Source organism: Phocoena phocoena, chromosome 17, assembly GCF_963924675.1.
Source record: "Phocoena phocoena chromosome 17, mPhoPho1.1, whole genome shotgun sequence".
NCBI classification, from domain to species: domain Eukaryota; kingdom Metazoa; phylum Chordata; class Mammalia; order Artiodactyla; family Phocoenidae; genus Phocoena; species Phocoena phocoena.
Window position 1 is genome coordinate 80,937,042 of NC_089235.1, and position 24,853 is coordinate 80,961,894.

The following is a 24,853-nucleotide window of genomic DNA, read 5'->3' on the forward strand; positions in this document are numbered from 1 at the left end:
GCACACGCTTGCCCCGCCAACCTCTTCTCCACACAGCAGACAATCCTCCTGAGATGCACGTCAGGTCCAAGCCGTCTACATCTTGCCATTCCACCCAGAGTAGAAGCTGCAGGCCTGTGGGGCCCGCCCACGGTCTCACCTGTCTGCTCTCTCTTCGTCACTGTGCCCCTGGCCCACAGGCCCCCTGCTGCTGCCAACCCTAACCCTAACCCACCTGCCTGGGTCATTCTCTCCCTTGCTGCAGGTCATAGCTCACACGACGTCTCACTGAGGCCTTCTCTGCCCCCATTTAAGACTGAGACCCTCAAAATACCCAGACCCCATTTCCTGCTTTACTTTTCATCACAGCAATCATAACTGTTAGACAATTTTCCCTCCCCCGCTGGAATGCAAACTCCTCGACGGCAGACATTTTTGTCTTTCTTGTTTCCTGCTGTATCCCCACTGTGAATGGCACAGAGCAAGTGCACAGCACGTACTTACTGAAAATGGGAGTCATCAAATCCAGGCTGGATGAGGAGCTGCCCTACAGTGAGAGAGTGAGGTCTCCTCAGGCAGAGACCGGGGCGGGGAGCTGGAGGGTGGCAGGGCAGGACTGCCGTCCAAGCTGCATCCCACTGGGGTGTTGCCTTGCGGGAGGGGCTGAGGTGGAGAGGAGGGTGTGACAGATGCCTCTGCAGGGCAGCAGTGCCAGCTGCTTTGCAGGGTCTCTGGGGCGAGGGTGGGCAGCCCATGCTGCCCAAGCCCACGGGACACACCTGTGCATCCAAGTCAACCCTTCCACACTCTGTTCTCTCCAAACTCCCACCACCTCTCCCTCCGCATCTGCCACTGCTGGCCTTGCCTCTACTTCCTTGAAAACACAGGAGCCAAGACCTTACCTTCCCACCATTAAGTACAAACCTGACGATACCTGCCCATTGCTACCCTTTCTCCTGGAGCAATGCAGGAGGTGCTCCCCACCCCAACCTATCCATCCCATAACACCCCCAGGTCAAGGCCTCCCAGGTGGTAGAGGTGTTGCTTCTGGGCCAAGTTCCCCCGGCTTGGGGATTATGGGACCAGTGCCCACCTCCTAGGGGCACCTAAGTGCCCCATAAATGTCTGATGATGGATCTGGGAAAAAACAGCCTGGGAGCCTGTGGGGTGAACAGGAGGGGCATGGAGAGAATGGACCTCTGTGGGTGAGGCCAGGACTGGAGCTTGGGAAAGAGCCTCACGTTTAAATGTGCTGCAGCCCTGAGTGGCCACGGGGGCCTGAGGCACAGCAGAGTGAGAACACACGACCTCAGACTGCAGGCAGGCACCAAGGAAAGGGGGCAGTGGGGGAATCCCATTATGGGATGGGAGGGAGAGGGGTGAGGAGTTGGTGGTGATGAGTATGCACCACCTCTGGGAGAGGGTGACAGCAACTAGACCTGAAACACTCTTGACCTGACTTTATGTAAACAGAATGCCAACTGCAGCCATTGACAGCGAACTCAGTTCTTATGACTAGTGACCAAACAAAAGAAGTGCTGTGGTCATATCTCAAACTGAATGTCAGTCTACTCCCTTGGTTATGTTCCGTTACAGTAATAAACTCTCTTCCTAAGTATGCAGCCTCTATAATCTTTTCCCTTCTAACAAATACGGCAGTCTGATAACAAACTGGAAAAACAAACCGAAAAGAAATGAGGTCACACGCAGCAGGAGCAACGGCAGGGGAGTCGGGGGAGGAGCCTGTCTCACAGGAGGGTCTCTGGTTTGTGGACAATGGCCGCTGTGGGCAGTGGCTGTGGAGTGGAGGGAATGAGAGAGCCCAACTCAAGTCTCGGGATGGGAGAGGCTGGGACGTTGCCAGGGGAGTTGGGGTGGAGCCTCATGCGGTTTCTTTTCACTCCCTGGTGTGAACCAGCTGGTGCTTGACCAACTTTGACCGCTGGCTGAAGGCTTTCCCACAAGCTGTGCAGTCATAGGGCTTCACCCCAGTGTGAATCCTCTGGTGCTGGATGAGGACCGAGCGCTGGCTGAAGGACTTCCCACACTCACTGCACTGATAGGGCCTCTCGCCGGTGTGGATGATCTGATGCTGAATGAGGTGCGAGCTCTGGCTGAAGCCCTTCCCACACTCGATGCATGCGTAGGGCTTCTCTCCAGTGTGGACTTTCTGGTGGTGGATGAGGTTTGAGCTCCGGTTGAAGGCTTTGCCGCACTGGTTACACTCATGGGGTTTCAACCCATTATGGATCCTCTGATGCTGAATGAGAGTTGAGCTCTGGCTGAAGGTTTTCCCACACTCAGTACATTCATAGGGCTTCTCTCCAGTGTGAACTCGCTGGTGCAGGATGAGGTTGGAGCTGCGACCGAAGGTCTTCCCGCACTCGCGACACTCATAGGGCTTGTCGCCCGTGTGCACACCCTGGTGCTGGATGAGCGCAGAGCTGTGGCTGAAGGCCTTCCCACAGATGCTGCATTCATACGGCTTCTCTCCCGTGTGGATGATCTGGTGCTTTCTGAGCACTGAGCTGTAGCTGAAGGCCTTCCCACACACACCGCACACGTGAGGCTTCTCTCCAGTGTGGATTCTCCGGTGCTGGATGAGGCTCGAGCTCTGGCTGAAGGCCTTCCCACAGTCACTGCACTTGTAGGGCTTCTCCCCCGTGTGGACCCTGTGATGCTTAATGAGGTTGGACACGCGGCTGAAGGGTTTGCCGCACTCGCTACACGCGTAAGGCCTCTCCCCGGTGTGGACCCTCTGGTGCTTCCTCAGGTGTGAGCTCTGGCTGAAGGCCTTCCCGCACACATCACACTCGAAGGGCTTCTCCCCTGTGTGGACCCTCTGGTGTTTGATAAGGTTGGAGCTCCGCCTGAAGGCCTTCCCGCAGGCGTTGCACACGTATGGCTTCTCCCCGGAGTGGATTCTTTGATGCTGGATGAGGTTGGAGGTCCTCCTGAAGGCCTTCCCGCACTCACTGCATTCGTAGGGCTTCTCACTCACATGGGACTTCTGGTGCTTTTTAAGGCTGGAGCTCTGGCCAAAGGCCTTTCCACACTCAGTACACACGTGTGGCTTCTCTCCGCGGTGGGTAAGCCGGTGCCTGAGGAGGTCTGAATGTGTGCTAAAGGGCCTTCCACATTCATTACATATGAAGGACTTCTGTCCAGTGTGCGCTGTCTGATGCTGAATAAGATCGGGGCCTCCTTGGAAGGTGTTCCCACACTCGTTGCATATGAACGGGCTTTCGGCTGCGTGAAGCCCCTCACAGCTGATTAGGTCCATGCTGTGTGGGAAGCTCTGGCCATGCGTGTCGTGCGGATGTGGCCTCTCTTCTGCAGGGGCTCCCTGACATGCCACTGGGCTTGGGCTCAGACTGAAGCCTCTCTTGACCTTGTCACAGTCCACCTCTTTCTCTCCTGAGGAGCTCCTGAGAAGCACTTGCACTGGTGTGAAGTCCCCCTCCCAGCAGGGGGACTGCGCCTGTCTCTCATCTTCAGGGACCTCCCAGTCTCTTTCTAATGCACCGTCACAGAGTTCTCCAAGCTCAGGAGTCTGGGAAACATCACTGGCATGGTTTTCTGATGTTTCTGCCTGTGATTCCAAATCCTCAGAAGCTTCTTCCTTCTGAAGAAACTCCTTGCCCTCAGTCCTGGGGTCCCAATCTGAAATGACAAACAGGAAGTCACATGGAAGGAAACAGGGAAACACAGACAAGTCTGGGAGCATGGGACCCAAGGTGGGTGGTGGTCCCAGGTCTCTTGAGGGGACTGTGAGGGGCTGGCAGAGCTGAGGGGACCAGGCTGCACGGCAACTGAAAACCAACCCTAACCTGACCCCCAGACTCCACATCTCAGGAAAGCACCTGCAGTCTCCCGACTAAGGCCACCCAAAATCCTGGCCTGAGTTGAGGCAGTCCCTTGGCTGTCCTTCCCCTGACCCACAGCAGGTCATCAGCAGGTCCTGTTGGTTTTACCTCGGAGCGTGTCACAAACCCAGGCACTCACCCTCCCACCTGTTCAAGGAAAACACAGCTCCCTGCACGTTGCATTGCTAGACATTCTACCTGCCTCCTGTTCCAGATGCACAAGCCTGGAGTCAGCTGCTTGGCCCAGCTCTCATTCTCTGGGCGCCCACCACTGGCTTCACAGGTGTGGGCCTGGGCCCAGGCCAGAAGGTGCAGGGCCCGTTCCCTTCAAGGAAGCAGAACTGGCTCCAACTGCATGGTGATGACTCTGGAATGTCAGACTCCATCCCACTTGACAGAGAAGCCTTCAGCGACCGTGCCCCATTTGCCAAAGCAACCTGTACCTCTCGGTACCTGCACTGTGACTGCACTTTGTTAGCTGGTACCAGGGCTCAGCTGCTGCATCCATCCTTCCGTGACAGAGACGTGCACAAGGCTGCTTGTCACACCGGGAGGCACCCCCTTTTTCACACCTGAAGGACAAGGAAACTCTGCTCTACTGTATCTCTCTCTCTCGTTATACCTGAGACATCCAGGCCAAACCACCCTTTGCTCCTGCCTGGATGGGGAGCAGCTAACCTGGCCTCCCACCTTCCCCTCCCGCCCACAGCAGTCTGGTGACAAGAGCACTTTGACAACCTCCCCCCTCTGCTCCCGCTTCTCCTGAGCAGGAGGGACCCGCTCCCCTTGGGGTCTGCCCTCCCCGATGGTCCTCACGCTCCCTCCTTCCCTTCCCTTCTGCTGGTCTTGGCTCAATCACCTCACGGGAGAGGACTTCTCTGACCACTGCCCCCAACAGGGCTCCATGTCCCAGGGCTGGGGCCACCCAGTGGTGCTGAGTGGGTGGGTGAAGGACACCCCTCCCTACCCCCAGCCTCCTTGGGCCTACTGCCCTCTGACCTACCCCTCAGCTCAAGACAACTGCCTCTCCCCACCTGGAGCTTCAATCTACCACCACAATAGCAGTCTGTCTCCCCCACCCCAACTGGAGGCTTCTGTTATGCTTGGGTCTCAGTGCAGACCCAGCTTGGCCATACGCGCAGCCTGTTTGCCTACCATGCCCATGTGCCTGGTGGTGACAATTCACATTCTGGTCACCTGACCCACGGCCCAGCTGGAAGCCCCTGCATAGAGTCTCTGCCAGGACCCCCTCCTTGGAGCTTGGCCATGCGGCCAGCACACAGATGCAGGCACCATGCTTCGCCTTCCTGCTGACCCTCATGCAGGCCTGTCATCACTCGCTGCACGCGGGCTACCATCTTCTCCCAGAGCCCCAGCCCCTGGGCACCTGTGGTAATGTCCACAGGCTGCTGGACTGACTGACGGTGGTGGGGGGAGGCACAGTGACCCCTGCAGGACAGACAGGGAGGTCACTGGAGGAAACAAGGGTCTGGATGGGATGACACAGGGTTCACTATGTCCCCTGCTGCACCCCATGACTGATCCGCGGGGTTCCACCCTCTCCTGGTTGCGTGTGGGGAAGGGACGGAGCTTTTCCATAAAGGGTCAGAGAGGGACCATCTTGGACTTTGTGGCTACACGGTCTCTGTCATATGGTCTGCTTTGTTATAATCCTTAAAAAACCTTCAACCGTTCTTTGCTTGCAGGCCCCAAACAACTGGCTAGCTGGATCTGGCCTGTAGGCCATGGCTTGCTGAACCCTGACTGAGGTAAGGTCATTACTGTGGCTCAGGAAGTGGTGGCAATAGGAACTGGTTTTTGAGCCAGAGCTACTGTCAACCTGGAAGAAGTTTACTGAGACAGGAAACAAGAGCGAGTGAGGTGAGGATGATGAGACGGCATTTTTGATTTGCTAAACTGGATACAATTCTCCTCTGCAACATAAGAACTATTGGAAAAATAATGAAAGTTCCTCTTTTGAAAGGAAATATAAAGTCATAGAAATATGGCTTTCCTTAAGAAAAATCTTTAAAAAAATTGGGTTTAATGGTGAAGGAAAAGATTTGAAAACAAATACACTTGTTTGCACTGTGTTGCCCCCACAAGTGTGACACCAAATGGAGAAAAGGGTGAAGACTCTGAGCCCTTCCAGCACACAGCAAACCTGTTAGACTTCCTGAGAGACAACACTAAAGACCTTTATGATTAGTTGCTTCCATGTTTGTGAAAAAGTACCCCTGTCAAAGCCACGCTTGTGAGCGACACGTGTGGCTGTGGCTGTTGAGGGGCAGAGCTGTGGCTCTCCAGTGCTCACCCTGCCGTCTGCCACACAGACCCCAGCAGCACCGCAGACTCGGGCGGGGTCTCCGTTAGTCTCCCATCTCCCACAGGGGCTCTGTTTTCATTTTACTTAATAGTTTGTTGAGGTGAAATTGACAGACAAAAAATTAACTGTTTGAAATGAGCAATTCAGTGGCATTTAGTGCACTTACAATGTTGTGTGATCAACATCTTCATCTTGTCCCAAGACATTTCCATCACCCCAAAGCCCCTATGCACTAGTTTATCTCCATATTTCCTGGCCCCCAGCTCCTGGTAACCACAAACCTGCATTTTGTCTCCACGGATTTACCTACTCCTGACATCTTATATGAATGAAATCATATGATTATGTGACTTTTGAGGCACACTGCAGCAGGTGTAAATAAGGGAGCTTCACTCCCTTTTTTGACTGAATAATATTCCATGGTGTAGATAAAGCACATTTGGCTTATACATTCATCCAATGATGGATGTCTGGGCTGTTTACACCTCTTGGCTATTGTGAATAGTGCTATGAACACGATATACATGTACTTGTTTGGGTATCTGCCTTGAATTCTTGGCGCATATATCTAGCAGTGGAATTGCTGGGTCATATGGTAATGCTATGTTTCAACTTTCAAGGAACTGCCAAATTGCATTCCAGAGTGGCTGCACCATTTTACATTCCCACCAGCAATGTATGAGGGTTCCAGTTATCTCCAAATCCTTGAAAGCACTTGTTAATTATTTACTTTATTATTACAGCCATCCTAGTGGGTGTGAAGTGGTAATCTTACTCGGGTTATTTATTTATTTATTTTTGTGGTACGCGGGCCTCTCACTGTTGTGGCCTCTCCCGTTGCGGAGCACAGACTCCGGACATGCAGGCTCAGCGTCCATGGTTCATGGGCCTAGCCACTCCGTGGCATGTGGGATCTTCCCGGACCAGGGCACGAACCCGTGTCCCCTGCATCGGCAGGCGGACTCTCAATCACTGCGCCACCAGGGAAGCCCCTTACTCGGGTTTTGACTTCATTTCTCAAATCACTGATGAATTTGAGCATCTTTTTGTTTGCTAGTTGGTCATTTGTATATTTTCTTTGGAGAAATGTTTATTCAAGTCCCTTGCTCATTTAAAGAGTGGCTTGTTTGTCTTTTGTTGTTGAGTTGTAAGAGTTCTTTATATATTCTGGGTACTAGACCTATGCCAGATATACAATTTGCAAAGATCTTCTCACATTCTGTAGGATGTCATTTCACTTTTTTCATAATGTCCTTTCATGCCCCGAAGTCTTTAATTTTGATGAAGTCCAATTTACCTTTTTCTTTTGTTGTTCATGCTTTTGGTGTTGTATCTAAGAAGCCACTGCCAAACCCAACGTTATGAAAATGTAATGTTTTCTTCTAACAGTTTTATGACTTCAGTTCCTGAATTTGGTAGTTGGATGATTCTGAGTTAATTTTTGCATATGGCATGAGGTAGGGAGCCAAGTTCACTCTTCTGCACATGGAAATCCACTTGTCCCAGCATCATTTATTTAACAGAGTTCTCTCTCTTCACTGAATGGTCCTGACACACTGGTTGAAAATCAATTGGCCTCAGATGTATGGGCTTACTTCTAGACTCTCAATTCTATTCCATTGTTCTGTATGCTTATCCTACATCAGTACCAAACTGTTTTGATTACTGAAGGTTTGTAGCAAGTTTTGAAACTGGGAAAAATGAGTTCTCAGACTTTGTTCTTTTTCAAGCTTGTTTTGGTTATTTGGGGCCCCTTGAATTCCATATTAATTTGAGGACTGACTTTTCCATTTCTGTAAAAAGGCTGTTGGAATTTTGACAGGGATTGTATTGAATCTGTAGGTTGCTCTGGATAGCACTGACATCATAACACTATTAAGACCGAAACATGGACATGGCATGTCTTTTCAATTATTTAGGTATCCTTTCTTTCTTTTTTTTTTTAAATATATAAATTTATTTATTTACAGCTGCATTGGGTTGTTGTTGCTGTGCGCGGGCTTTCTCTAGTCACGGTGCATGGGCTTTCTCTAGTTGTGGTGAGCGGGGACTACTCTTCGTTGCAGTGTATGGGCTTCTCATGGCAGTGACTTCTCTTGTTGCGGAGCATGGGCTCTAGGCACGCAGGCTTCAGTAGTTGTGGCATGTGGGCTCAGTAGTTGTGGCTCGTGGGCTCTAGAGCACAGGCTCAGTAGTTGTGGCACATGGGTTTAGCTGCTCCGTGGCATGTGGGATCTTCCTGGACCAGGGCTTGAGCCTGTGTTCCCTGCATTGGCAGGCAGATTCTTAACCACTGCATCACCAGGCAAGTCCCAGGTATCCTTTAATTTCTTTTGGTGATGATCTGCAGTTCTCAGCCAACACATCTTTCACCCACTTGTTTAAATTTATTTGTAGATTTTTTTCTTTTTGATGCTATTATAAATGAATTGTTTTAATTTCCATTTCAGATTGTACGTTGTTGGTGTACAGAAGCACAACTGATTTTGTGTGTTGACTTGTACCCTGCAACTTTGCTGAATTCATTTATTAGCTCTAGTAGCTTTTTAATGGATTCTTTGGTATTTTCTATATATAGGATCATGCCTTAGGCAAACAGAGGTAGTTTTATTTCTTCTTTCCCAATCTGAATGCCTTTTATTTGTTTTTCTTGCCTGATTGCTCTGGTTACAACTTCCAGTACAATACTGAATAGCACAGGTGAAAGCAGGCATATTTTCCTGATCTTTGGGGAAAAGCTTTTAATCTTTCACAAATGTGTATGATGTTAGCTATAGGTTTTTCATGAATGCCCTTTATCATGTTGAGGATGTTGCCTTGTACTGAGTTCCCTCAGTGTTTTTATCGTGAAAATGTATTTGGTTTTATCAAATACATTTTTTTGCATCAATTGAGATGATTATAGCTTTTCTCCTTCATTCCATTAATGCAGTAAATGACACTGATTAGTTCTTATGTTGAACCACTCTTGTATTCCTGGGTTACATCTCACTTGGTCACAGGATATAATATTTTAATGTGCTGCTGGATTCAGTTTGCTAGCATTTTGTTGAGGGTTTTGCATATATAGCCATAAAATGTCTTAATATATAATTTTCTTTTCCTGTGATGTCTTTATTTGACTTTCCTTTCTCTTCTATAGTTTGCAAGAGTTTGAGAAAACTTAGTGTTAATCCTTCTTTAAATGTTGTTAGAATTCACCAGTGAAGCCACTTGGTCCTGGATGTTTGTTAGTTTTTTTTTTTTTTTTTTTTGTGGTACGCGGGCCTCTCACTGTTGTGGCCTCTCCCGTTGCGGAGCACAGGCTCCGGACGCGCAGGCTCAGCGGGCCCATGGGCCCAGCCACTCTGTGGCATGTGGGATCCTCCCAGACCAGGGCACGAACCCGTGTCCCCTGCATCGGCAGGTGGACTCTCAACCACTGCGCCACCAGGGAAGCCCAGCAAAATGGTTTTTAAAACATGAGCTACCATCAATCTTTTTTTCCTGGAGCAAGAATCCTGGCCTAACTCACCATTCTCTGCCTGGTATACCCCTGGCCATCTGGCAGCAGGCTTTGTCCCTCAGGGCCACTTCTTTGGCTCTGTCATGTTTTTCATCCTCTATCCATCTCCTCCCTCCAACACACCTAGGACTGCCTTGTGCCATCTCTGCCCTTAGCCCAACCTTCCCTGGCCACACAGGGTCTGAACAGGGTACTCTGGCCAGATGTCCTGAGTATGACAAAAGGTCCCACATAGTTAAGAGTGTCTTCTTGTAAAACAGCCACCATCAGATCCCAGTAAGGAAAGCTAACAGTGAGTAACCATCCTGATCACTGCTGAGAGGCCCACAGAAGAGGTGAGTTAGTGAGTGGTGTCCAGGAAGGACTCTCTGGTATCTGACGGGGATGGGAGCAGCTGGGCAGTGTGAATAGAACAGGGCCAAGGCTTGGATTAGGGCAGAGACCCGAGGGCACGGACTACCACCAGCCTGGTGAGTAAGTTAGGCAGGGCTCAGCTGGTGACCATCATGTCACACCCCTCTATGTCAGGTGAGGAAAGCAGTGTCCCACTCAGGGCACCAGGGCAGCCAGGTGCCAGGCCAATTTCCTCTGTTGGCCCCTTGACCTCCAGCCTTGGCCCCTCAAGTCCACAAGGCACTCTGCCCCTAATGGTGACACACACACCTCCTGAGGTAAGTGCAGGGTGATGTAGACAAAGTCTCCTCAGAACAAGGGCATCGGTGGGGAACTCACACCCAGTACCTGGCTGCTGATGGTGAGGGGGGGTGGCTTCTGGCTCAGCGTCACCACAGCAGAAGGGACCATGAAGTGCAGATCCAGGGTGGGTCACAGCGGGAGCATCACTCACACAGGCCTGTGTTCTGGGGGTCCAAGGAGATGGTCCAGGGACTGAGGGTTCCATTTCTGCCTCTTCAGGGCGTACTCTGAGGCTGGGCATGGCTGGGACCTGGAGACCAGCAAGGACACAGGTGAATGTGCAGAGGGGATAACTCCAGGGGTTCACCCATCCACCAGGTAGGGGTCACTTCCTTCACCCCTGCAGCCTGAGACCTCTGGAAGGCCTGGTGATTGATGCCACATTCCCTGATCTTGGAACCAAGGGAAGGGTCAGCCAGCCACGAGGACACAGACTCACAAGCCAGGGCCACAGGTGGGAAATGGTGAGATGCTGACCACAGAGCAAGGTGAGCACACAGTGCCTTGTTGGCACCACCTGGAAGGGCCCAAGCTTTACCTGATAAGAGGAAAGCAGCTCCCATGGAGCCTGTGCCTGCTGTGGTGGGCTTGTTCCTGACACAATGCTCTGAAGGTGGACCACTGGACCCACTCACGGGGGAACAGCAACTCCAAAGGTTGGGCTGCCAGGGGTAGCCTGAGCTGCAGACATGCACAAAGTCATCACAGTGCCACCCTATTGGTCAGCACTGAGTTGTGTCCCCCTGGCAGCATCCAGAGTGGGTGTCCCCATCCCCAACCTCCTGGGCTGTCCTCCCACTGCACCAGTGGCTCCCTCCCAGACTCCTCATCTCCCTCTTCACGTTGGTGCTCCAGGGTTCACTTCTGTATCTATACCAACTTCCTTGGTTAATCTGTCCAGTCCTGAGGCATCAACATCATTTATCCCGTGAAGACTCTCAAACCTGGCTCATCTCCAGGTTTAAGTGGTCTCTCTGAGCAAGGGACAGGACATTCCCACCCAGACACATGATGGGTTCCCCACATGGACCAAGTTACTGACTTCCTCCACCCCTCCCACTACCCTGTCTCTGAGCAAATGCACCATGCCATGCCCAGCAGCCCATCTGGGAGTGGGGCAACATCCCTCAGCCCCTTATTCATATTGTACCATGAGCAGGTACCAGTGACCCGTCTGCCCTTCAAGGGTAGAGAAGATGAGGCAAAAGCCCATTGTAGACACTGCCTGCCAACCCTTGGACTGAATTTCTCCTCTTGGGACACACGCTTTCAGTGTTTCCAAAACACCCACTATATGCCAGCGTGTTTCCAAAACACCCACTATATGCCAGCATCTATTCCAGGGACAATGTGACCATCACCCTCATGGGTTTCAGTGGGGAGACAGATAATAGCAAATGCATCAGTGAGATGGGCAAGTGCTCTGGGCACAGGTAGCAGAGAAGGGGTGGAGCCTGGGGCAGGCGGGCATTTAACCAGGCCCAGAGAAGAGAGGGTTTAGGCCATGCCTGGCTAGAAAGGTAGAAGAAGGCAAGGGTGAGATGGGGCAGAGGTGTGAACAGAGCTCAGAGACAGTTGCTGGAGGACAGACTATAAGAGGTCTTGACTGCCTGATGAAAGTGAGACATCAGCCACATTTCTACATTGGGAGACAGAACTAATGAAACATCTTAGGAAGATTCACCTGGCGTGGGCACTCAGAGGGATGGTGCATAAGATTCAAAGCAAGGAAAGCACTGACTCAAGGCACTCATCCATGTAGCAGCAGACAGAGAAGATGATGCTTCCAAGGGGCGAACCTTCACTTTCTTCCAAGGGGAGAGTCAATCATTTGTAACATTTATTCAGTTCATTTTATTTTAAAATCTTCAAGTTATCATCCCTGTTTCTGAATAGGGGCACAGTCATATGGCTCAAAATTCAAAAGGTTAAAGAGGACTTAAGGTGAAACATCTCCCAGCCAGCCACACTCCTTCCCAGTTTCCAACGTGTCCTTCCTGGTTACTCTAAGCTTACACAAACAAATATGTGTATTCTCTCTTTGCCTTTTTATTATAAATTGTACCAAACTAAGCTCATTTTAAGATTTTTATTTGTTTATTTATTTATTTAGGGCTGAGTTGGATCTTTGTTGCTGCATGCGCCCTTTCTCTCGTTGCAGTGAGCTGGGGCAACTCTTTGTTGTGGTGTGTGGGCTTCTCATTGCAGTGGCTTCTCTCATTGCAGAGCATGGGCTCTAGGCGCCCGGGCTTCAGTAGTTGTGGCTCGCGGGCTCTAGAGTGCAGGCTCAGTAGTTGTGGCGCACGGGCCTAGTTGCTCCGCGGCATGTGGGATCTTCCCATACCAGGGCTCGAACCTGTGTCCCCTGCATTGGCAGGCGGATCCTTAACCACTGCGCCACCAGGGAAGCCCCGAAAACTAAGCTCATTTTACATTTTGTTTTTCTCACTTCAGTATTTGTGGGATCTTGCCTAGGAGGACACAGACTGATCAGTGGTAGCAGACTGCTCCTCCTCACCCATGTCCACATCCTATCCCTAGAACCTACACTACACAGCGAAAGAGATTTTGCAGAGGAAATTAAGTTTACGGGCCTGGATTACCTTGGTGGACCCAATCTAATCACATGAGCCGTTGCTGACTCAGATGCACGGGTCATATGCAAGGAGTGGGGCCTCCAAGAGCTAAGAACAGTCAGCAAGGAAAAAGCAACCTCGGGAACTGGATTCCACCAGTGAGCTTGGAAGCTGATTCTCCTGGCTAAGGGCTCAACCTGGTGCTAAGCAAAGATACAACTGTGAAGACCAGCAGCCACTTGTCCATAGCAGGCATCCACGGGATGGGCATGACCCAGCCTCAGTCCCACTCCCTTGGGGGAGAATAAATTCCTCCCCATCCCCAGAGCCCCTTCTCCATCTGGAGGGCGAATCCACCACCAACTGGGCCTCCAGGCAGGACATCTGGTGCCAAGCGACAACCCCATTCATTTCTCACCCGGCTCCGTACAGTTCCGACGTTCGCACCAATTCCTGAGGCCCTTCCTCCGCCCCAACCCCGCGCGTCAGGACACTATTCGTGCACACTTGCCCGTCGCACTGTAGCAGCCGCGCCACGCGGTCCCGCAGCCCGGCTCCAGGTCAGGGGTTGCTCGGCTCCGCCGCGCACCCTCTGCAGGGCGCCCCTCGCACGCCCTCTCGGGAGGGGCCCTCGAAGGCTGTGACCCGCCCACGCCCCTTTACGGACCCCCGCGCACCGAGCCTAGGCCTCCCGGGGCCGGCACCCACCGCGGCGGCACCGGAGTCACGAGGGAGCGCGGTCAGCAACGCCGAAACGCCACCGCGGCAATCGCCAACTCCGGGAGTCGCTCCGGGAACAGAGGAAGGCCGCGGGCCCCAGGCCACTCGGCCCTTAGGCGGACCCCGGAAGTCCCGCTTCGACTTCCGGCTCGTGGACCCGCCCAGCCCAGCCCAGCCCAGTGTGGCCGCTCTAGACCGCGGGAGGACGAGCGACTCGGTGGATCCATACTTGACCCCCGCGAGGTGCCAGGAGCCGCCGGGAGCCCCGCGATCAGAGTCGGTTCGTGCAACTAACCAGGGTGGCAACTACCTAAAAAAAGACAAGCGATTATAAATGCAGGGAGAACTAGGGACTTAGATACACAGGTACCTAGAATCGGAACAGGTTTTGCTTGATGAAAACATGATGATGCACGTGGAAGAAACTGAATCCCTCAATCAGTAAATGATTCGACAGATAGATGGAAAAACTCAAATTCCTTAAGTGGGACTGTCCATGAAACATTTACAAAAATTGATTATACAGTTAGACATAAAGAATACAAATATTTTAAAGTATGCATTTAAACTACCAAAATTAGAATAGAAATACATAATAAAAAGTTGACTCCCAAAACTCTTTAACTATTGGAGTTTACGAAACGCTATCTACATAACCTTTGAATCAAAAATGATACTAGCTGGAAAATTACAGACTATTTATAAAGCAATGAAAAGCAAAACACTTCATTCTCACACCTACGGAACCCAGTGTAAAGTGTAAAATATATAATATCCACTGAATATTTTCATAGAAAAATATATATGACTATATCGCCTTAAATACTTTTTCTTTATTAAAGAAGACAAAAGCATTTATCCTTAAGAAGTTAGAAAAAGGAACATTTCTCCGAACCAGCAATAACCAATCAGGCAATGTAACAAAAATGAAATCTCTTGGGACTTCCCTGGCGGTCCAGTGGTTAAGACTCCATGCTTCCAATGCAGGGGGCCCGGCTTCGACCCCTGGTCAGGGAACTAGATCCCGCATGCTGCAACTAAAAAAAGGTCCCGAGTGCTGCAACTAAGACCCGGTGCAGCTAAATAAACAAATATTAAAAAAAAAAGAAATATCTTCCACAATAGCAACAAAAACTATGAAATACTGGGGAATTAACAAAGAGCACTCAAGTTTGTACGGCAGGTTCCCCTATGCAGTGATCAGGGACCGGCGTTCCTTGGCTGAGGATTTTCCACTTGCTGACTCGGAGGGGAAGAGGAGAACACATAATAGGGATAAGAAGCTGCTTCTCCCAGTTTTCCCACGTGGCCGCCTGCTGTAGCAGTATGCAGCCCTTGCCAAGAGTACAACCCAAGTCCCATCCCATCTCTGATGCAGCTCAGGTGAGTCCCTCTGGACAAGGTGCAGCCTCTCCACCAGGTCCTATAACTAAAGGGCAAGTTGCCTGCCCCCTGACACCCAAGTTGCAGTGTGGAGAAAGAGGATGGGCAACATAGCAGTGTCCAAACTATGCTGGCTGGGTCCGAGGAAAAGTCTGATGTGGGGTTGTTGTGCAGACTGTGTAGATATTTTATTTTTTAATATTTATTTATTTATTAGAAAAAATCTTTTGGCCACGCTGTGGCATGTGGGATCTTATTCCCCAACCAGGGATCGACCCTGCACCCCCTGCATTGGAATCGTGGAGTCTTAACCACTGGACTGCCAGGGAAGTCCCTGTAGATATAAATAAATATATATATATATAACATATATATAAATATATATGTTATATATATAAATATATATATTTTTAAAAAATAAATTTATTTATTTTATTTATTTATTTTGTCTGCATTGGGTCTTCGTTGCTGCGCGTGGGCTTTCTCTAGTTGCGGCAAGCGGCAGGGGTTACTCTTCATTGTGGTGCTTGGGCTTCTCATTGCGGTGGCTTCTCTTGTGGAACAAGGGCTCTAGGCACGCAGGCTTCAGTAGTTTTGGCACATGGGCTGAGTAGTTGGGGCTCGCGGGCTCTAGCGCACAGGCTCAGTAGTTGTGGTGCACGGGCTTAGTTGCTCCGCGGCATGTGGGCCCAGACAAGGGCTCGAACCCATGTCCCCTGCATTGGCAGGTGTATTCTTAACCACTGCACCACCAGGGAAGTCCCTGGTAGGTATTTTAAATGCAATGATTTCACACGTATAAGTGACTTTAGCCCTCATCTCTGTGCAGGGTGTGCAGAGTCTCCTGTGGGCAACTCCACATGAGTGCTGGAGACCCTCTCCCTGGGAGGGAGGAGCTCCAGGACAGCACCCGGTACCCAGAATCAGCTCCAGGAGGAGCTCTATGGGCCCTGGGACTCATCAGGTCTGACTTGGCCCTCCGGGGGCCTTCCTTGTCCATGACCCATCCTCTTGCCCACCTGCGGAGGGAGGTAATAGGCTGCCCTGGCTGGGACTGTCCAGATTTACAGGGGCCTCCTCATTGACAGTTGGAAGCCTGGGTCAGCTTCTTGTCTGCATACTTCCATTTAGTTCCACATGCAAAGGCCCCATCTAGTCACAGGTTAAAGCCCGAGGTCCCTTGTCTTTTATTTATTGCCCTCTAGATGCTTGCCCTCCTCCTCTCTCTCTCCAGCTCAAGGTACCTTGAGACCACCTGCAATGCCAGGCCTGCTTACGAGACTTGGTCAGCACAAATCACAGGCCATAGGCAGAGGGAAACTCCCCTTGTCCATCTCTGCTCTCCTCCACCTGTACCTCCGTCTGCCTTCCCGCAGCCTGAGTCTCTCTAGGGGGGCTCTGTTGAAAGTGGCAAGAAGTAACCAACCCTTGCCAACATTCCAAACAATTCTGAACCAATTTCTCTAGGGTTATAGTTTTAGTCACACGTTGTCTACTCCTAATACATCATAAGCAAGGGTCATACCAAATACTTTTCCATGCATAGCAAGGGTTACCAGCTTTCTACCTGTAACACCTCTGCCCTAACTGCCTGATCATTAAGCCAACTGCACATGTAGTAGGTTCTGTTTCAGCACCTACCTACTGCCAGGTATCAAGTACTGGATTAGTTAGAATAAAGCTCAGCTGATGTAAAGAGGCTCAAAACTAACATTGGCTTCAGTGAGACAGAGGGCTGTTTCTGTCTCCTGTGATAGACCACATGGCTGTGGTGGCTGTCCTCTTGAAGATGGAGGGGCACAGGCCCCTTCTACCTGAGGGCTCCACCCTGCCCAGAGCTAAGTCACCATTTCAGCCAGTGGGAACAGGACAAGGTGACACCTTGAAGACGCACGTATCGCTTCTGCCTGTGACCCACATGCTACATCTCACAGCATTGCAACTTGGAAACATCACCTTTGCTTGGATGGGCAAGTGTCAGGTAAAATTTCATGTCTGAAAAGGACAGGGAGAATGCAAAGACAGTCAGGAAGAACCAGCAGGCTCTGCATGTCCACCACAGGGGAAAATAACACAGTCAACCCAAAACCAGGCAGCAACATCAGAAAACTGAGGAAAAAGCTGATAGATGTCCAAGACAAAAACCCACCATAATGTGCCCATTGAAAAGCACGTTTGAATAGAATATGGTTGATCATAGAGCCTTTGACCAGGTCTCTGCCCAAACCCCGTCTCCAGTGGGCCTCAGGTTCTGGTCAGGGGTGGGGTGTAGGCTGGTGGTTAGAAAGTCACCACCTCAGGACCATTGGCTGTCCCTCTCAGTGTCAGCACATCTACCTTTGTTTTTCTGTGACAGTTCAGATTGGCTGAAAAGTAGTGTTTTTCATCAACCTTGCAATAAAATCATTTAATTCTAAACTAATTCATGAGATGGTGGCGTTTTTACTGTAATACATAATAGACCACTAAGAAATGTATTGAGAAGAAGTTATTTAATAAATTTAGAAGGAAAAGAAAGGGGGAAAAAACTGAAAATAAGAATGGGCCATAAAAACTATCCAAAATTGCTTTTCACAAGACAAACTATATAGTGAAGCCTGAAAATTTCTGTTAAATGGTTGATTGCTAAAAAACAAAACCAAAACATAAAACTAGATAAAAGCAAAAAATGAAGAAATCAGAACTAGTTGTTATGGACTGAATGTTTGTGTCCTCCCAACATACATTCATATGTTGAAGCCTAACTTCCCAAAGTGATGGGATCGGGAGGATGGACCTCTGGGAGGTAATTAGGTTTAGATGAGGTCATGTGGGCGTGGCCATTGACAGAACTAGTGTCCTTATAAGACACAGAACTAGAGTCCTTATAAGACACTGCAAAAAAAAAAAAGAAAGAAAGAAAAGAGGAGAGCTGTAGAGAGAGGTCCCGTCTTCTTGGAGAATACATCAGTAATCATGTATAGAATGTCGGTAGAAATATGGACAGTAGAGGCCATTCTGGTGAGGCCTCAAATGGAAAAGAGGAACATGCTATCGGAAATTTGAAGAAAGGTGACCATGGTTATAAAGCGGCAGAGAACTTGGCTGAATTGTGTTTGTGGGAAGTAGAACTTGAGCAATAAAACTGGATTTTTAGCTGAGGAGATTTTTTTTTTGAGGAGATTAAAAAATAATATTTATTTGGTTGCACTGGGTCTTAGTTGCGGCACACGGGATCTTTAGTAGTGACATGTGGGCTCTTAGATGTGGTATGTGGGATCTAGTTCCCTGACCAGGGATCAAACCTGGGCCCCCTGCTTTGGGAGTGTGGAGTCTTAACCACTGGACCACCAGGGAAGTCCCTAGCTGAGATGATTTATAAGCAAAGTGTTGAAGGAGTGACTCTTAGAGTAAAATGTGAGAGGAGTGAAGTGAATTGAAGAGGCATCGTTAAGCAAAAAGGAACTAGAATGTAAAGATTTGGAAAATTCTCAGCCTGTCCATATTGCAAAAAATGAGAAAGTACATTTGGAAGAGGACACCACGTAATAACCTAGGATGTGGCTAGGTTATTACTCAGTAAAGAGATCATGGGATCATATGAGCAGAAACACTTCTGAGATCCCGCAGGACTGAACCATAGAGCTATTTAGCTATGATGTGCACTTTTCTGCAAGACATGGGAAGAATGGTCATAAAGGCGATTCAGGTATCATCAGGGCCACCTTCTCGGTTTCAAAGGGGGAGCCCATCACCATGGTTTCAACAGGCCAAATAGTGGCCAACTGATGCCTTGGGGGTGTTCTCTGGAGCCTTCTCTTTTTTTTTTTTTTTTTGCGGTACGCGGGCCTCTCACTGTTGTGGCCTCTCCCGTTGCGGAGCACAGGCTCCGGACGCGCAGGCCCAATGGCCATGGCTCACAGGTCCAGCCGCTCCGCGGCATGTGGGATCTTCCCGGACAGGGGCATGAACCCGTGTCCCCTGCATCGGCAGGCGGACTCTCAACCACTGCGCCACCAGGGAAGCCCTCTGGAGCCTTCCTGATGCGACCCCGGGGGGGTCACTGCTCACTCCCCATGTCCATCCTGCGGAGGCCCCTCACTGCTTTAACACCGCAGAGTTGGCTCCCTCACTGTGCCAGCAGCAGCTCCACCGCTCCTCTCCAGGGCACCCCATTCTACACCTGGGGCCTCAAGTGTTCCCCGTGGCCAACACCATGCTGTCTTCAAGCAGCCCCACATTTTGAGGACTAGACTCCCGCTCCCCAGCAGCCCCCCTGTGCCCGTCCCAAAGCCTCACTGCAGGTGCATGCACTGTCTCTCTCAGACCTTGGGGCCCGTGCTTCATGCCCTCGTGCGGACTCCCCTCAGCTCACTGCCCTCCACGCCCTTCCTGCTGACCTTACCCAGCCTCACTGCTAGACTGGCCCTGGCTCTTTTGGTTCGGGATGTCACGGAAGACTGTCTGCACTTGCCGCCCACACGTGTGCATGCCTGAGACAGCCTGGCTCCGGCCCCTCTCCCACCTCCCCCAGGGCTTTATGGGCCAAGCACCTGGAGGTATGAGAATGAACGCGTGGGTTGAACGGAAGCTCCATGGGGCTCCCAGCTTCCACGTTGATTCTCTGCTGCTTCCTGGGTCTCAGGGCTGCCATAGCCTGGTTCTCTAGTTTTTCTCAAAATAAATGCCATGCGGAAGACTGGCAGGTCTGCTGCCTCAGGGAGGATCTGGTAGAGGTGGGTTCTGGGCAGCCCGCACTCCCTCCCACTGCCCTGTTCTCCCTTAGCTCCCGGGACCTAGGGGAGCTGTCAGTCCTTGGAGCCTGGGTGTACTAGATCAAAGCCTGTGATCCCAAACCCAGAAATCTGATCCCCTAACTTCTTCCCAAGGGTGTGCAGTTAGAAGTAAGAGGTGGGGAACGAGTGACTTGAGATTTCTCCATGGTTGGCCAGTGTTTGAAACACGCAGCGACCACTGGTCTACATGAAATGCTTAGGATATGGAAGCAAATAAAGACCAGGCCCCACCCTCAAGCAGGCCCCACAGTGTTGAGGGGAAAACAACTGTGCCCATCCCAGGGCACGCAGCCTGCAGGGCCTGGGGAGCCGGGCCCTGCAGCTACTTGCTGTATTCTTCTAAGATGAGAGCTTCCTGAGGTGTTCCTTCAGCCGTAGTAGATGGAAAGGATACCTTACTTCTTCTGTTCCATGCCCAGCTATTCTACTCCCTTCCCCCCTCTATTTTTCTTCATAGAAAAACAGAATGTTGGACCATTCACCACCGTCCATTTATCTGCTCACCATCTTTCTCCCATGCTAGAATGTATGCTCTATGAGGGCAGGGATTTTGTTTCATTCACAGCTCTGTCCCCAGCATCTAGAACCATACTCACAATAGGTACTAATTATATATGTTTGTGATTACATGAACCCATGAATCAACGATACTAGTTCTCTGTTAAGGTAAGAGAGTGCTCTCTGGGAAAAAATGATGCCACAACGTTCCATGGGTTATCACACATAAATCTCTTTGTAATACGAGTTGCCCCACACCCCCACCCCCTCTTCTTTTTTGGCCTGAGAAAACAGGCCAGTGAGGTAGAGGTAGGATTATTACCCAGGCTGTCCCTCTCCAAAGGCGATATGCTCTTTCTACAGTTCTTGCTGCTCTGACAAGCGTGGCAGGGAAGACAGCTGGCTTTGCTCTGCCCCTGCTGTGTTCTGAGCAGCACACTGGTTACTCTGTAAACTTGGTTCTACCTAACCCCCTAATAGTCCTTCAGAGATTGGTATTTTTATCCCCATTTTGCCCACAAGCACAGTCTGAGAGTTTAGTTTGCTCAGAGTAATCCAGTATACAAGGGGGGAGCTGGACCCACCTCCTGTCCTGTCTAATCCAAATATTCCTATCATAACAGCCCTCGCTCTGTGAGCCAGAGAACTCACGTGAGGATTCTGACATGGTCAGTGTGTGTACCCCTCCTATGTATTCTTGATCTGGGTAAATACCATGGGGTGATTTTTGGGTCCCTCCGATACTACCATGAGATGGTCTTGAGCTAAAACTTCATTTGCCCGTTGACTCCCTAAGCTCCTACACTGGCTGCTGAACAAGATTTTGAATTAACATCAATTCAGAGCCAGAGTCCAGTAACCCCTGCCATAGCCCAATCAACCTCAGACCACTTATACTCTGACAAAGTCAGGGTTATAGATCCATTACAGTGAGGGCGACAAACACACGAACGGCAAGTGTCTCACCAAAGAAAGGAAAACAGAGTTACAGGACTTGGGGAGGGGTGGAGTTTAGGTGAAATCTAAGCGGAGCACTGTCTTGATAGGCAGGCAAGGCAGGGCTGAGTCATCGTGGGTCATCCTCAGGTCTGGACTGTGAAATGGACCTAAGCTCCTGTTTCCTTGGAAACCACAAAATTTAGATGTGGAACTTGGTGTCCAAAACTTATCCGATTCCAGCTGTAAATCAAGGCTGCTCCTCTGTGTCAGTGACTTAGATCCACCAAGAGTGGGGTGTTTCATTCTTGATGTCGTTTCCAACACTTGCTGATGTTACAGAATAAAGTTTCTCCACGAGCAAGAAAGCAGAGGTAGAATGTTACATTTTGTAGCTGCACATCTCTTTGGGAGAAATATTGTTTCCTATTAACTCTGAAGCTGGTTTTTTTTTTATCTGTGTCTGTTATTCTAGCCTGATGAACAGTTTACCAGATTTTTTCTTTCTGAGTCCGAGCTAATTTTTACTTTCACATCCTTGAAAAGTGTGAGTATTTCCTGTCCTCTAATGTACAGTTACCCCATCAAATGGCCACATTCCCTTTGGGGGAGAGAATAAAACATAGTATAAATTTTTGGGAGAGTATCAGGGTCTTTCCCCAAGGGAAAGCTTGCCTCTTCTTTCATGAGGTTCAGGTGTCTTTTCACCAGATTTAATGTTTTTTTCACTAGTATTGATATAACCTTTAGTAGGCTGCCTACTTATTTCAGTCACCATCACCATTATCCAGGGCCAAAACATGTGGTCAAACAATTCTATTACTACTCTGGCCCTGGGCCTGTTACAGTGACATGACTGCCCTGTCTTTGAAAGGGTTACATGCTACTGTCTGCTATTTGACCACCCCCACTGAGCGTGGAAACCATTTTCATGACAGCCCCTCTTACCATCATTCCCAGCCTATAGAAAATAGCCACTGTAGTCTTTCATGGATGCTGGCACGTCCATCACCAACGCATTTCTCAAAACCTGGGTGAAAGAAGTGTCTCTAGACTCTCCTGGAGGACACAGGCAGGGGTGGGTGGACAGGTCCCACAGCATCCACTCAGCATTCCCATCGCCCGAGCCTCTGACTGTCCTGCACTGTGAATTCTGGCAGATCTGACATACCAGCCTCATCAATGCAGGCCACACCACATACAGACTTCCATAAGCCAGTCACTGCTGAGATAGCTCCCTGAATTAGCCATCTGCCATGTAACAAATTCAGTACCTTCTCTCCTCTAGTCTAACAGCCCTAGAATCTATTCCCATTTACATTACCCAGGTTTCTGTTGATAGTAAACTGACAAAGTCTTGCCATTCTTTGCTATGAGGCATTCCCTCTCAGGTCACACTGCACTCATCCCCTGGGTACGCTGGGGTTCAGTTGCTAGAAGCAATCAAAATTGGTGTGTATTTAGGAAAACCCACATTCCACTGCAAGGTGACAGCTCAAGAATGTTGAGGCGGGTAGCTGAGGGTAATTCATTCTGATAAAGTTTTCCATTGTATGTATGAATAAAACCTTTTGTCTTCTCTCCACCTACATTAGATTGTTATCAGGTATTGCTATTACAAACACGGCTGCTATGAACATTTTGGGACACATCTCCTGGTTTTCACGCAAGTCTCTGCTGTGTGTGTGTGTAGGAGTGGAATTGGGTTGTGGGCTATTTGCATCTTTGTTAACAGTGCCGGAGTATTTTCCAGTGTGTTGTTCCAACTTCATTCCTATCAACAGTGTGTGAGAGTAACTGTTGCTCTACATTTTTTGCAACACTTGTCGTCATCAAACTTTTAATTTTTGCTAATCTGGTGAGTGTAATACAGCATCTCACAGTGATATCATTTTGCAGGCCCGCGATTACTAATGAGCTTTGCCCATCTTTTCATACAGGTCGGTTGTGGGAATACCTTGAGCAGTGGAGAAGCTTTAGCAGGTTTTGTAGCAGAGGCTGGTGGCGGAGGCAGGAAATCCTGGAGGCTGGACACAGGGGTGGATGCTAGACCACGTGGTGCAGCCCGCATGCTAGGGACAGGGCATCTGCCAGCACTTCTGCCCACTGCTGAAGGAATGTCTCCAGGAGTCAGGCCTGGAACACAACTGCTGAACCCTAGCTCTTCTGTAGAGCTCACAGACTCAGGAGCAGCTGAGATGCCCCCCCCACCCCAAGCCCACATTTTAGGGACTTGGAACCTCAGTCCAGATGCCCTTGTGTCAGCATCTTTGTGCACCATCCCAGACCTACCCCTGTCCCCCCACCCCCTGCACTCACTCTAACCCTCTGTCCAGACCAGGCCACACCTGGCACAATGCTCCAACACCTGGAGACGTGGCCAAGCCCAAAGCCGATGCTGCTAGGACTATCTGAGTCCCCAGAGCAGGTTGCTAAGGTCGGGGCAGGACTTGCCCAGGCCAATTCTGGTGCCTATTTCTCCCATAGAGCCTGGTGCTGGCTGGGGGCTCATAAGTTCTGCTAAGAGCAGTAGGTTCCTTTCCAGCCCCTTTCCCATTCACAAGGCCCTCCTGTCCTCCAGCTATCCCTTCCTAGGTCGCTACGTACATGGCCTTCTATAATGCCCCCATGCCCTATTCAAGGATCTGCTCTTGTCCACTCAACAAATACAGTAGCCCCAGCAGCCATCCTGCCCCTCTGGACACAGCCAACTGGTCAGGTGTTGACATCCAACCCAGGTGGGCCAGAGTCCACTCCCCAAACTCTGCACCCATGGCCACATTCATTGGAGTCCCACAGGTTTATGGGTACGTGAATGGACACCAGACCAGAGACTGGACAGCATCCTCTCCTTAGAATATGAATTAAAATACTAAGTTCCCAGCCTTATTCTGGCAGGTCTCTTGGAAGAAGCAGATGTGAACCCAGTAACTGTGGTGGCAGCCAGTTTTTCAGCCCAGTGCACTATTAAACTGAGAAGGCAGGTCTGCAGGGAAACCAGGATATAATCCAGGGGTGGGAAATCCAGAAACCTTTCCAGTTCCTGACTGCAGCTGTTTCCTCACCTGGGGCCCCGTAAGACCCCCCTGGATCCTGACAGATGGTGCTCCCTTCTTTGCTCAGGTTATCTTAAGTAGGTGTCTGTTACTTACAACTAGGTAGTGCCCACAACTAAGCCCTCCAATTTCCATCCTGCAGTTTTCTTCTGGTCCCATCTTCAGATATACAGAAGATGCTGCACGTATGCAGTGTTAAAGTGAAAACATCCCAGTGCAGTCCCGCTGCCTGGAAACTCAGGTCCTCAGACTCAAGGCAGCAGCTTGAGTCACTTGCTACCCACTCTTGCATGAACATAAGCAATAATGGAATCCACCCGCTACCTTTCAATGCTTGTGAATAAACGCATGAAACTCAAGTAAAACCTAGAATTAGTGGGGAAAGAAGAAATGTCAACTACACATGATAAACCAGTAGGATTGGCAGGGGAACACACAACACATTAACAGGCACTTATGGGCAGACCACCGTTTACAGCAGAAAGAGCAGATCTTGGTCCCCTTATGATTCACATCTGCAGTTGTGGCTCAAGAGCT

At 50.0% G+C, this 24,853-nt stretch overlaps 1 protein-coding gene across 2 annotated transcripts; it reads right to left on the bottom strand.

The window, feature by feature from the left end:
• Positions 1-1,876: 1,876 nt before the first annotated feature.
• On the bottom strand, positions 1,877-10,577 carry ZNF16 (zinc finger protein 16). Of its 2 annotated transcripts, XM_065895288.1 has the most exons (3): positions 10,418-10,577; positions 4,623-4,625; positions 1,877-3,642 (listed from the first exon to the last, which is right to left on the bottom strand). In XM_065895288.1, exons 1-3 carry the CDS (start codon positions 10,575-10,577, stop codon positions 1,877-1,879), a joined length of 1,929 nt encoding a protein of 642 aa, XP_065751360.1. The 2 variants fall into 2 exon arrangements, with proteins under 2 accessions (XP_065751360.1, XP_065751361.1); XM_065895289.1 differs by lacking the exon at positions 4,623-4,625.
• Between the last annotated feature and the right edge of the window lie 14,276 nt (positions 10,578-24,853).